The sequence below is a fragment of the Fulmarus glacialis genome, unplaced genomic scaffold, assembly GCF_000690835.1.
Source record: "Fulmarus glacialis isolate BGI_N327 unplaced genomic scaffold, ASM69083v1 scaffold10384, whole genome shotgun sequence".
NCBI lineage: Eukaryota > Metazoa > Chordata > Aves > Procellariiformes > Procellariidae > Fulmarus > Fulmarus glacialis.
The window spans coordinates 13319-28148 of record NW_009206080.1 but is presented as its reverse complement, the minus strand read 5'-3'; the positions used below and the strand labels follow the sequence as shown (position 1 = coordinate 28148).

General features: G+C 36.5%; 1 protein-coding gene across 1 annotated transcript in view; it reads right to left on the bottom strand.

The window, feature by feature from the left end:
* The window catches only part of LRRC28 (leucine rich repeat containing 28), a gene marked incomplete at its 5' end in the record, with an annotated part of 16733 nt that extends 2109 nt beyond the window's left edge, over positions 1-14624 (bottom strand). Inside the window, 4 exons of the mRNA XM_009575616.1 lie at positions 1126-1261; positions 4072-4247; positions 7873-7975; positions 14418-14624. Of these exons, the coding sequence (XP_009573911.1) occupies positions 1126-1261; positions 4072-4247; positions 7873-7975; positions 14418-14624 (622 nt within the window). The remainder of the gene's footprint in view (positions 1-1125; positions 1262-4071; positions 4248-7872; positions 7976-14417) is intronic.
* Positions 14625-14830: the final 206 nt, after the last annotated feature.

Genomic DNA, 14830 nt, shown 5'->3' with positions numbered 1-14830 from the left:
GACAAGAACTAAGTGGCATTCTTGTGCATTATATGTATCAACAAGTAATTTCAGGAACATTCCTTTTTAAAGCACTTTTCTTTTCTGCTCCCCACCTTTAGGCACATGCTTTGTAACTAATGGCTTGACTCAAATTCTCTAAAGAGAACCTGAACATCACATTTGCTCATTTAACGCCTAGCGACTTTTCGTTAAACCTTCTTTATTAGGTTTCAAACAGTACTGTACTTTTGTCCAAGTAGAACCAGTTGAAATTTCTCTGATTATGCTTTGCCATTGCAGAAAGTGGATTTGTTGATATTATGCGTCATAGTAGGCTACAGTATCAACTCATACTAATAAGGGTTTTTTGGAAAGAATCACTGCAAAGCCATCAGTGCTCATCCTTAAGATATTTTAAATCTTTATCTACATGAGGGCAATATTCCCTGAACCATATCCCAGTTTTGAGTACCTTCTACGACTGTACTGTCCAGCCGGTCAGGAATTCTGTGTAGGCTTGTCTACTTGACTTGTGAATTCTGCAGACACATTCACAACTGCTACAACCATAAAAACTGAAATAATTTTAAAAAGGTGTATTGCTACGAAATGTATGTTACAATGCAGAATGCTTCCACAGCATATCTCAAGTTAATTAGCGTGGAAAGGAAAACAAGAGTATTTTACCACAGAACATTTTAATTGAGCTCTGGCTTTAGAGCTTTTTTCCATCTTTAATCCTACAGCATTTTTATTTCGTGGTGGCATTCTCCTGAAGTCACGGTTGAAACCATCAGGGGAAGTATTGGCGTTAGGTAGTATTTCCTTCCCAAGGCACAGACGTGCCATGCATGTGCTGCACTACCACAAACAAGTCAATCCCATCATATCAAAACCCTTCGCTATCTTACAGCAGCCTGAAACAGGCAATTGTGGTAGCCCTTGTTAAACAGTCTAACAGCAGTATTCTGGTTGTCTTGTAAATAAAAGATTTGTCAACTTTTACATGCAATCATAGGACAGGGGCTTTAGATCTGAAAGGCTGCTAAGTTTAAAAAAAAAAAAATCCTTAAGAATATGCTTTCTTCCATAAGGTGTTTTTCTTCCTAAATGAAACCCCAGTGTAATTTCCTGTATAATTACCCTTGATGCAATTGAAAGAGCTTTGGGTAGACAATGGTAAACATAGGCTGGCTGCAGCGGTGGCAGTGTCCCAAGGGACAGTGCAGCAATTCCAAGAGGCTTTTGGGTAGTGAGATTGGAGTCAGAAAGTTCAAATCTAGAGAAGAAAAGAAATAAAAAAGGCTTGTAACAAAACAATTGCATAATAAAATCAAACACAACAAGCATGATCCATGAAGAGCTTTGGGTAGACAATGGTAAACATAGGCTGGCTGCAGCGGTGGCAGTGTCCCAAGGGACAGTGCAGCAATTCCAAGAGGCTTTTGGGTAGTGAGATTGGAGTCAGAAAGTTCAAATCTAGAGAAGAAAAGAAATAAAAAAGGCTTGTAACAAAACAATTGCATAATAAAATCAAACACAACAAGCATGATCCATGAACAGTTCAGAAAATCAGCTGTCTCACATTCTGAAGACTTTGTCAAAAGTAAAGAAAAATTACCACAATTAGGATGAAGTGCACGGTGCTTTCCATGTACAAGTTCAAAAACAAAGTTAAATGTGTAAGTGTAGCATCTGTGGGCATAAGATTAACTGGGCCCAAATACCCAGGTGAAAATATTATAGCTCAAGCAAATAATAAAAACCAGTAATATATCATAAAGCATTTTTAGACACAAAGATGATCTAGACAGGTGTTTAGTAATTAATAACAATACAAAATTCTGAAAAGCACATCAGCAGTATTTTACTAAAATATTTCAGCAACCAACCCAGCAGGATAGCTAAGCTCACTAAACAGCCCAAACTCCATCATCAGCAAAAAGGGATCTGAAATATTTAGAATTACTTGAAATACAATCCAGTCCAGCATAATTCTCACAAATCCAGCCAAAAAGACCACTCTAAAAAGATCAATACATTCATAATCTCTTAAGTGTGCCCCCCACAGTTTACAAGATGCCATCATTTTCACCAGAAGGGACTCCAGGGCCATTTCATGGGAAAGAGCAATCGTTTTCTCTGGCTTGGCCCAAGTTACATAGTGTTTCATAAATTAAAACCAACATGCTAATCTCCATTTAGAAACTGAGAGACAGCCAAGACAGGTGAATGAGTTTAGGTGCTGAGTAATCAAGACAAGATGCAGTACCTGATAAATCAGTTTTGCGATATCACACTAGTTTCAGCTTTGAAACACTAAGGTTTAACCCCATAGACAATGTACCACAACAGCCTCAATTGAGATGAAAGGCACGATGAATAGTACATTTGCATCAGAAAGAAAAGGTCACATTCTGTAGCGAAGCAAAGACTGAGGAAAAGTAGTCCAATCGCCTCTGTCATACTTACCTAGCAGCTGCCAAGTATTTAACAGCATCCTCGAAACAGCAAATTTAGGCAGTGATAGATCAAATCTGCTACTTCAATCATATGTGCCACCTGCTTCCCCAGCACACCATTATCTTACACCTGTCTGAATTATGCATTACTCCTGCCTCACTGAAATGTGGGTCTCACCAGTGGTGGTGCACATAGTCTTTAATAATGTCACTCAGAATAAGATGGGGGGGGTGGGTGGGTGTAAAAATATTAAAAGACTACTAGTACAGGGTACCAAACTAGAAGTAGGCAAGATAGTTAAAAAAATGTTTCACCATCTTTTTCACGTTCCACACCTTGGCTGCAACTAGATATAATCCTCACAGCCTTGTATAAACCATCTACAAACTATTTCTTGAACTGATTTTGCAATGCTATTTTGCTATTCCCGAACCAAACTTCACCAGCATCTTCAGGAACCCCATTCACAGAGTCATATTCCGGAAATTACCGTGCAAGTCACAAGTGTGTGAGAAAAGTAGTTACTCATGATTTAAAAGATCTTGCACCTGATGTTCTCAAACTCCTTTTCAAAGATTAGAATTGTGCAAATCAAAATGAAACAGCATTTGTCATTGTGTAATTTTGGTGCAGCTGATATCCTGATACTAAACAATTAAAAACCTCCTCTCTCCCCTCCATATGCAGAAATATAAAAAATACACAACCGCAAACTGGTCAATTAATATGTTCTCTATGTCAGTAAATATATTCTCCACAAAGCAGTGCCATTTCCTATGAACACAGGCTTGTGTCGTTATCCCACCATTCAACATGAAGTTTCTTCCCTGCAGCATATTTGCTGCAGATCTCCTCGTACGCTTTTCCTGGCAAAGCAATAGTTCAGCAGTTATGATTTACTCCAGTGGCCACTGTACAAGTAACCCCTTATCATAAACCCTCTAATCTTTCCATTGTAACTCTCTACCCTTCTGCTTTCTAATTTCACCTTTAAAGCTGACAAATTCCCAAGATGCCATGAATAGGGCAAAGTCACAATACATCTAAATCTGACAAAATCTGAATCTGCAGGTTATCATCAGATCTTGCTAACTCATGTGATTGCATGATGCATAACCAGATAAGCCAAGGGCTACTTTAACAGCAAAGAGTCTGAACTGGGGCAGAACTAAAACAGCTCAGCTGTCATGCTGTACAGAAATGGCCAAGGGCTGCTAGCATTTCTGTTGCCTTATGTATAACAAGTCTGCCAGTTTAGGAGTGTGCTGCCTGGCAAGAAGTTGCATTGTTGGCTGATGCATCTAATCTTGCCTCAGGAACTGTATTTCTCATCTCCTATTTCCATTAAAGAGTTTCTCCTGCAAAAAGAGTCCTTCTTTATGCAGTCCTCAAGAAAGAAACAATTTGTAAGCACCACTCGATCTTAGAAATAGTCTTTGGATCTCTGTTTTTTGATATTGGACATTTTTGTTCTAATACAGCATTTCAAACATAATTTGATTAAATAAATCTTTTAAAATATTAATCCGTGCACAGCTCTTTGAAGAGCTATTTGAAATGTTCCTATCACTGCCAGAAAAGCATTTCCACTCTTTCTGTAATATGAAGAATGCAGAAATTTCATACCTTTTAAAAACCTGTAGTAGGTGTTATAGAGGGTCCTCATAGCCAGTTCTTGCAAAGGCAGCACATGATCTGTTTCCGTCCCTATAGATTTCACCTCTGCTGGCAGGAACACAGTTAACTGGCCCGATGAAAAAGAGAGCAGTTTCACCTCTGAAAGTTGAATTGGAGAACCACAACTAGAAGGACAGAAGACATTTAGAAAGTGGTTAGAAAAGAAATAATAAAAGTAACTTTATGGGGAAACCCAGATGACCAACCCAAACTATGCCTGATACTGTCTTCAGTGCAACACCCTTCAAGGATTCCTTGCAGAGTGCAATATATGTTGACACACATTTTCTATAGATCCCCACCTTCTGTGACGTGCCAGTCACGGAACGTCTGGAGGTCTTTACTTATGAAATAACATGCAAAAGATGGAGAAATGAGAACACAATCCCAAGGAGGTGAACCAAGTGCACTACATGTCCCTTACTCTGCCAATGCGCTAATCTGTTTTAGCCTCTGAATGCCATAGTTACTAAATATTTTACCTAGGGGAGCAGTTTCATACCTAACAGTTGGCGTCCTGTGTCTTCGATCCACCAGCTGAGAATCGTAATGGGTTTCTCAACTATAATATGTGAGGCAAACTACAACCACCTAAAAATATCATTTAAGTGCCACTGGGTGATTCTGTACTATACCTTTGCGCATCCACAGAGCTCCCTTGGAGGGTGCGGGGGGGTGAGTGAAGGAAAAATAAAAAGAACAGCCTGAGCTGTAGTGGGAAGATACCCTAGTTAAGTCTACTAGCCTTGTCCTTCCCAAATCATATAAGGAAAAGGAAAGTTATCTGGATCCAAGGAGAGAAACTTAGCTTGTAGTAAAAATAATAACTCTTTACATGATCCCTGTTGCAAGCTATCATACCAAAGAGACACACATAGGAAAATTCTACTAAGAGGTTGGGGAAGTCAAGAGGGGAATCGGAATTGTTTGTGACAACTTAACTTTGAAGCCAAGAGCAACTTGTTAGGGCCAGTCCTGACAAATGGAACAGAAACACAAATTTGTCAGCCTTCCCAGATATTGGACCTAAAACTGAGGTAACTACACTCGACCTTATCAGATGTGAAAGAAATCTCGTAGTACTTCTATGATAACAAGGAATCTCATCTCTTCTGATTAAAGGAAAAACAGCCCAGAGAAACAAGCAAAAAAGAGCAGCATCAAACAGCAAGTCAATAAGCCTCTTGTTAAATATTTAATACTTTCCCACAAACCATTAATGGAGTTAAAATATAATTGGGAATTCAGAGATCCAGTATTCCAACAATCCATTCCCCATCAATCCATACCCAATGAGTTAGCTATCACAACAAATAAATCTATAATGTTGTATTTTCAAGCCGATTAACCCCTTACCAACCTAGCTAGAAGACACACCCATAAACTCACTACAGTTTCTGCAGTTCAGAGCTGGGCCATTTGGTCCGCTTTGTATAAAGGGTGAGGCTATTAATGCCTGACTACAACACTGAAAAACAAAGTAAACAAGAAAATAGACCATCAAGAGGAATAATCTAAGAGATATACACCCTTAAATCAGGATCGATTGGAGAATGAATCTCAACCTATGAGTAATACTGGGTGCAAGAACAAAGAATTAAAAAAAAAAACCCACAAAATCCATGGAGGTTAAAAAGTGGAATAGAGGATGGTCTAACTAGCTAGAAAAAATGGAGCTGCAGAAGAACCCTGGTGAATAAGTAACTGGGGAAAAAAAGCTGTGACCACTTATCAGCTGCCTTCAACAAGACTGACAGATACCTAGCTGGAGACTACGAAATCCAATCTGCAAAAAATAAGATTAAAATTTATTTTGAGTGCTGAGATCATCACCTCTTACATAAAAGACTTTTTCAGTCAGTCTGACTGCAGGATTCCCAGACAGAGATTCATTACTTACACAATGCAATTTATATTCTATTTTCAGAAATAGAGCTTTATGTTAGTAAGAGCAGCATGTCAGATTTTATTGTCTAGTGGATGACCAGACAGAGCACTAAAGCCTGGATCTTCAACTCTCGCCTGACCCATGAAAACTATGCATTGGTTACTGATGCTTTCTTGGAAAGAACACAGAAATTCTTCACATGACCATTATTACATGATTTTAACGTCACTCAGCACATTATCAAATAAAATGTTTGGTTTCTTAATAATATATATAAGTGCTCTTCCTATGTTGAAAATTTCCCTTAAAAATAATCTATGATGTTTCAAGATGGTTTCACAACATAAAGACAAATATATGTTTGGTACACAAATATTATTTTGCTTACTAAAAATATTTTTTAAATTCTTTATTATTAAGGAAAAAAATTATTGTAATTTTTTTATTCCACAGAAGCCTTACAAGAATTAATTTCATCGCAACACTTGCAGCTTTTTTGGTCTTTTCTATACTAGATTTATAATACTCTCCATCAGAGATACTAGCAGCTAGCCTCACCAGCAGTGTACATGTAATGACAGCAAAAAGAACCAGTAATATCTTCACAAAAGGTCAGTGCAAAGATAAAATTATTTTGACTGAGTATAAAATAAAGGACTTAAAACGTTAAAAAAAATAGAAAAAGGTTGTTTAAAATCACCTGAAATAGGCAGGACAGTTGGACCAAACTTGTTGGAACATTTCCTGCATTGCCACTAGTGTTTTTGGTCACAATCAATACAGTTCTATTATCTTTAGGGTCAATTTAATGTCTGTGTCACAATTTACAATCAGTTCTGAAAGAACAAAGGCTAGAAATTATTTTTCCTGAAAAACAAATTAGTAGAAACTTGAGACTGCACACAGTTCAGCAAATTATAATCCGACTGCAAGTATATAAATATCATATAACCAGCTGACATGGGAATATTAGAAAAACCTTAAAATGCCAAGACTCAGCATCTTGCATATTGCAGTAGAGTGCAGGCTGTAGAGAAGAAATTTATATTTAATGCAAGATTTGCTGAGAGCGAGCATACGAGAAATTTATAATTAGATGGTAATGGGGACAATCCTCTTCTGATCAGTTTTACACCAGTAAGGCTCCATTTATCAGTGGTGCTGACGCTAATTTATGCTAGTGTCATTGCAGAAAGAATTAAGCTAGTGTCCTAGACAGACCACTTTTTTCTCACATCCTAACCACAAACATGAGACAGCCTAGAATATTTTTAAAATGCACATGTAAAAATACACCTGTCAATCCATAATTCCTAAAAAAAGTTACTTATTTTAGTTAGTAGTACCAAGACCTATAAGAAGCTGATACTGGGGTGTAAAATGAGTGAAGGATCTGCACGTGACACTCCAAGATTCGGCCCATAACTTAAAGAAATGTGAGAACTTAAGAACAAGATAGATGCTGTAACACATTAAAAAACATTTTGTTCGTTCTTTAGTTCTGGAAATTCTGTGAAGCCTACATTTTTGGCCAACCTTTAAATGCAACTAGGATTCAGCTTTAGGCCTTACATTATCATTAAAAATTCCTTCAGAATAACTGCACTGTCTGTTACGGCTTAATACTAAAATATCAAAAGTCAGCAATTAACACAGAAGATTTATTACAAAAATAAAACAGAACTGGGAACTGCCGTAATCCCCTCAAAGTAACATCAGTTCTGAATCAATCACACACACACACACACACACACACACACACGGAAAAAAAAAAAAAAATCAGTTGTATCATACAGGCAGATATTTATGAGAAATTTTACAAGAAACAGGTATGCAAGACATCTGAATTAATTCATACCTACCCACTGCAACCAATCACTTTATTATACAAATAAGATGGGAGGCCTTTCAGATGAATATTGTTATCCACATAAACATATTGTAGCTCCCGGGAACGACCTAAATCTGGGTTTAGAAAACACGAAAAAAGTCAGAGGAAGAAGCGATGACATAGCAACAATTATAAGCAAAGCAATTCTCTTTAATTATAAATAAGCTAATCGGACTCAATGTAAGCAAACATAAATTAGTACTTCTCAGTTGTAAAATTTCAGCCAATCATTTTATTATGGATGAGCTGAAAAGCTGTTTAGAAAATAGCACTTAACATCACTAAACCAAAACAAAACCTCTTTTCAGTGGCCCTGAAAATCCCATTATAAATAATTAAATTTTAACATTGACAAACTCCGAAGTCAGTTTGAAGATGCAAAAGGACAACTGATATCAAATCTACAGTGCATACTTCAAGTACATCACACATCAAACCTGCTTTCATCAACTGGCCTCATGTCACTGAAATCACAGCTTTACTATCTTTGGTTAAGTGGTAAAGACAAACAAGAACATGGTCTGTCCCACTCTTTCTTTTCTACAAGAAGAGATACTTGTTTGATTACATTAGCCATAACCAAATACAACCAGTAATCACTCAGAAACAAGTCTGTGTGATGTGGTAAATTACAGAACACAAGAAAATATACAAGCATTAAACTGCAGAATATTATACAAGAAAAGTTGTGGCTACAAGTAAATGATCAATAGATCTGAAGGTGTGATTTTTACATTATTTCTGTTAAAATATTCATGGCTGGCAGTCAAAAGAAGCAAGAACAGCATGTTTAAGCAATACCTTCACGGACTAGAAATATATTAACATACTTCCAGACAGGAGCATATAGGTATGGAATAATTTTATTTTGTTTAGAAAATTAAAGTGGGAAAATAGAGCAAAATTAAAAGGGAAAATTTAGACTCCTAGGAATAATTCTCGGAAACAAGAATTTTGCTTATCAGCAAGATCTAATCAGTGGTAAAACTGTCTGCTATCAGAGGAAGTGAAAAACATGCTAATGTGAGACATTTAAAAAGACAAACCAAACAGTGAACTAAAAAGAATAGTCTAAAAGAGTTTTGAACTGGCAAGAAAGCTGACATGTAGGATCATGTGGGCAGCGCATTTCATCTGTAGCTCCTATGCTGTTTGAGATACTGGGTTAAGAAGAGACATATGCGTTTAATACAAAGCACAAACCAAGCGAACAATGTTTGAAAACCTCTCTGCCAGGGAGGGGATAGCTGCAACCCAGACAAACTGCATTATGAAAAAATAATAAGAAATCTGTATGCCTCAACTTCTTAAACTTCTATGAGTATGTTATAGAAACTAAGCAAGATAAAAAAGCATTTGGCTGAATCAGCCACATTGCAAAACAATACTAATATCAACTAATTCTGACCTCCCATCTTTATCAACTGTCAATTACCTTGGTTGGCATGAAGATAAGGATAACCAGAGAAATTAGCATAGCTTCTGTCCCTTTTGTAATTGTGGCCAAGAACAGAATAAAAATTAGAACAATTTCCATGATATTTCTATTCAGAAATTCTATTTGGAATAATGATCTCTTATCATTCCCTACTATGACAATAGGTAATACAATCCCTTCTCTATTATTGAATAGTTTTATTGTATACAAGAGCTCTGGACACTGCTTAGTGCAGATAAAGCAAACTGTATTTTGAGTGTTCCCCCCCAAAGGTTTGGCCATCTTAAGATATACTGAATGTCTTCAGCTGTCACCCACTTGAATGGCAGCTGTAAGCACCAGAAACCTTAAAAGCTGACACTGAGGAGGAGCTTTAGAGGGTGTCACATTATCAAATCTTTGATATAAAGAACAAGTGATGATACCAACAAAAAATGAATAGATTCCTTTTCTGAAATCAAAATGTTAACATAGAAAAACTGAGTTTTGGTTTTTTTTCTTTTAATACAGGCCCTCGCCCTGCAACAGTCTATGGAGGTTTCAGGGTCCATAATCTGGGCTTTGTTCAAACTGGAGTCACTGGACATCAGGGGACACGTTCAACCATCACACGCTTCTTTGACCCTGTCCCAAAGACATTCTAGTTTGCAGAGCTATCTGCTGCATCCATTGACTGCCCTGCCCCAAGAAGCAAGTACAAATATCTCTGCTGACTGATGGGCACTGCTGTGAGATGCTGCTGTGCATCGTTATGAGCTAACACCTCAGAAAGATGATTTATTTTGGCTCAGAATTGCAGGGCTGAAAATAGTTTAGTAAAGTTCTGGGATATTTTTAGATGAAACAAAAACATTGTTATCCTACAATGAATAAAAATACTGCAATACTGAGGCACTGTAGCACCATAAAATATTGTAAGGCTGGAAAAGAATCAGCCAATAAAATTTAAAGCAGATAGCACATGCATGGCACACCTAACACTGAGAGAATATCGCCTCATGTTGCAGAAGGCAATTATATTAAGAAGAGCAGAAAACTATGGGTTGCTGGGGTAGCTTGAATGTGCTACTGTTTAACTTACTAATTTAGAGAATGGAAGAAAATTTTTAGAAGAGGCTCATCTTGCTCGTTTCTACACAGATGTATGCAAATGGGCTGAAAATCAGGCAAGTCAAAAAAAGCCCTAAAGCTGTTCTTTTCATATGCATTGAGGGGGGAGTTAGGCTGCATCTCATCTCTTCCCTCTGTCTTTCTCTTATGCTATGTTTAGATACTAAGTTCTGAGTTCACTGCATTTCCTAAGTAATTAAAGCAAATTTTTGGATGTTAGACAAAATATCTCAGTAGGAAAAATTCAATACCCAAAGCCAAATAGCCTGTAACTATAAATGTTCCTTTGATATAGTTTCTTTGCATTAAATACCCAAGCATCTTCTATTCCCCAAAGATTTTTTCCAGTTTCAAATACTATCCATAAAGTTTAAATTTAAATAAATCACCACTTTAAAAAGCTCTTTGTATCCCATCCACATTAATTTTTATGTCTTATATCAGTCAACAAATATTGTTAAAAGTTCTCTAAAAAACACGCATCTGAAGAACTTTGTAAAATAAGGAAACCGTCCATCTATGAAAAGGCTAAAGCTACAAAGAAGGTTTTCATGTGGCTTTTGCAAGCACTGTACTGTGTCTAAAACATTTCCACTTTCCTCCTTCCAGGCTCCCAGATCAAAGACCTTTCTCCCAGAAATGACCAAATGCCATGAGTCCTGAACAAACCCCAATTCTAATTCCTCCCCCCACCCCCCACCTTTTTTCCCCCCCTTTTTTTTTTTAACCTCAGGGCCCTGGCATATGCATTCCACATGGCTGAAGATGGAACAAAAGCTCTTGTGTGTCTGCACTGATGCTCTTTTAACCATACTGTGAGGGCAAGGACACAAAAGCAGCATATACTGAGGTAGAATAAGACCTTTGTTTACTGTGTACTGATAATTACTAGACCCATTTTCTAAACAAAAAGTGCACATAAACCCTCAGTAAAGTGATATAACACTGAATATTTGCTGTCACAACTTCCCTTGTACTGCCAGTACACTTGAGAATTTATGGCCTATTTTAATTATATTTGTACTTTACTACACAAATAATTTTTATTTTTGCAATGTCATCAGATTCAAATTTCTGCGTGCAACGGAATTTGTTTTCAGGCATTGGAGCATTTGCTAACGGTAAAATTTTAAAGTTAAATTTCTATCAAAGGATAATTTATATTGTAAGTAGATTGATATAAAATGATCAGTAGTTCCATATGCCATTCAAGAACAGAATTCCTAAGACCATTTATTAGGGCAGCATGAAAGCTACCCTGACAATTACAGGGCTATCCAGGATGCAGTTTCCAGTTCAACTTACACACACAATTTGGTTTTGTTTGTTTGTTTGTTTTAAGTAAATTTATTAAGAAGGCCCAAAGGCTCAGATCCACACAGTCTTGTTTCTTTGAATATAAACTGGAGTAGTCAACAGCTGAAAAATAATAATTTTTTAAAAATACTAGCATATCCAAGAATTAAGTGTATTCTGCAGAACAAATGACTAATTCATTATTGTTTACCCATCTGCTTGTTTATGTACCAGTTCTGAAAGTCAGAGAGTGGCATCAGGTATTTTTATTGTATTTTGTAAAATTAATTAACAGTGTTATACTTTTTTTTTTTTTTCCCCTTAAGACACATGTGCTCGCAAACTTAAAAGAATGTACAGGACAAAAAACTACATAGTACCTATCCAGGAGTGCTGTGTAAGTACTGTGCTACTTACTGCTGGAATAAATCTTACACCTATCAATCTAGGAACAGGAAAATGCAGATTTCCATTACACTTAACAAGAGGTTCTGCAACTGGCAGCTGCAAGGGACATACTTAGATGAGGAAGAATGGATTATTTGGCATAGTACATGTCAACCATCATATGAAATAAATAAATTAAATCACACTTTAAAAAGCATTAAGCAATATGTTCCAAACGTATTTCTTCTAACGTGGACACGCCTAATAAAAAAGACAAAACACCCATTCTGTCAGGAGATGAATAAAATGTCTGCTTTTCAACTCAACTCCCTAGTTGAAAAAGATGGTTTGACAATTCTTGCTTGAATATCACTTGTAGATATTTCTACAGTATCTTTCACTGTTATTTAATATCCTTACTCAGTCATTAACTAGTAAAGTGAAGTTGGATGTAAGAATACACACAAAAAAAATTAGCCAACTTCTGCAGCTAGCAGAAATAATGCTACAAGTATGCCTTAACTTCAGTAATACTCCAAAAAAAGTATTTTCCCATACAACAAAAGATAGATTTAATCTTTTTGCTTTTCAATGCACTAACTCTCTCTTCTACTTTATTTCATCACATCTTGACCACTCTGAAGCCTTCTGATTCTTCAGAGGAAGGATTAAACATTTACATTTATACTGTGCTGCTTTTCCTCTGAACTCTAGAATTTATGATTCAGTTTCATATCCACAGATAGCAAATTATCTCCAAATGTTCACTAGTGAGTCACTATTAAGAACTACTGAACAAGGTCAATTGACAGTCTTTGATGTTTCCCGTTATTTTAAAAGTTCCTTTTGAATGTTTTGAATTTGAGTCTAAAAATAAAGAAAAAAGAAGGTGTGTCATTATATTAGAGATTTATTTCCTCCTTTTGAACTTAAAACACTTCAGCAGATCTATGGCTCATCCAGGTCATAGCTCACTCACAGATAAGCTACTAGCACAGAAGTAGCAAAAACTTTTACCCTTTAATATTTCACATCTCATGTTACTGAATAGCATCTTATTTTTGCAAAATTAAAAAGATTCAACTTCCTGTCTCATGAAATGGAGTTAGAAATATCTGCCAAAATAGGGGAAGTTACTCTGCTTGTTTTAGTACTGTGGAATCTGGATGATGCATCCTGGAACTCGTTTTCTCATTTACATAATGATATATGTTGGGAGATAACTAAAACACTATGTATGGAGACATTATTTGCACTTACTTTCCAGTAATATAAACTAAGGTGCTAAGAAAATCAGAAAGATCATAAACTTCTTTAAAGACTAAATTGCTAGTACTGAAAAAATTAAGTTAAACCTATACAATGTAATTAATTTAGAAATTATTATCTTATTTTTAGCCACCTCAATTTTCAGCTTCTTTTCAATGTGATTATCATAACTTCATCTACACCTAATTAACACCAAACTCTGATTGTATTCTAGAAAAACTATTAATGGCTATTCAAATGACGTGACAGATCTGCATGTGTGTCTGTATTTCAGCAGAGATTAGCCTGTGGCAGGGCTAAAAAGTAACAAATGTGTGGAAGAGGACTAGCTTTTCACAAATAGAATATACAGTCTGCACTTACTGACAACACAACTACTTCCCACAACAAACCACCACACACTGACTGCACCTCCTACTCCTGAAGACCTGCTTCAACACTTCCAAACTTCGAAAGGTTGAGAGAAAGGCAGATAAATTTTTTCCTGTGCTACTACTGTGGAAGTTTTGATGGATGCCTATACACAGCACAAACTAAACCTTCGTTAGATTATGCAATACTGACATTCCTAATGATGCAAAATAATTTCCGTGGACTTACTGGGATTCCACAGCAAGTTTTAAACCCTAGCTGAAGAATCTTAGTTAAATCATCAGATCCAGCAAACAGAAACAGATCATTACCCAAAGTGGTGGAACTCAGATTACATAGTACTATATTTAAACACAACATCATTTAAACTTTTTCTCCCCTCAGTTAGCTAAAAATAAAGCAAATTTGGTAGCTGACCTATTGCTTTTAAACAGCATGAAACCTTAACCTGCATTTTTTTTTGTTTATTAACATATTTTCCAACAATATGATCACTGTGACAACTCCATAAACAGAGTTTGTAGGGACCACCAAAGAAAATAACCTGTTGCCCCCCCGTTTTTTTTTTTCTTTTTGGGTCCGAAAGTTTGTTTTCCTGTCTATTTTCTGACCCACCCCCCAGCCCAATGACAGTGGTGACTCACCAAGTGGCAAAAATGCAAGGCGGTTTCCAGCCATGGAGAGCTCATTGAGGCTTGGTAGTTGGCACAGGTGGCGGGGAACATACCACAGGTGGTTTCGGTCTGCAGTCAAGTACTGCAGCGAAAGGCACATATGCAGCCTTTCAGGTAATGTTATCAAACGATTGGTTGAAATGTCCAGCGTTTGCAGCTCCCTTAGGTCTCCAACCTCTACAATCCAAACAGGCAGCATTGAGAATTATTAATAAAATTATTTTCACAAACAAGACCACAAAAAAACCCTCACATAAATCAAAAACAAATGTCATCAGTTAGCTGTTTTTCTCTTAAGATACTGTTCTATCAATCCGTGTTCAGAACTGATACTAATAATCTCCATCATCTTCATATTTCAAATCTTTTTTGATGAGGAACAG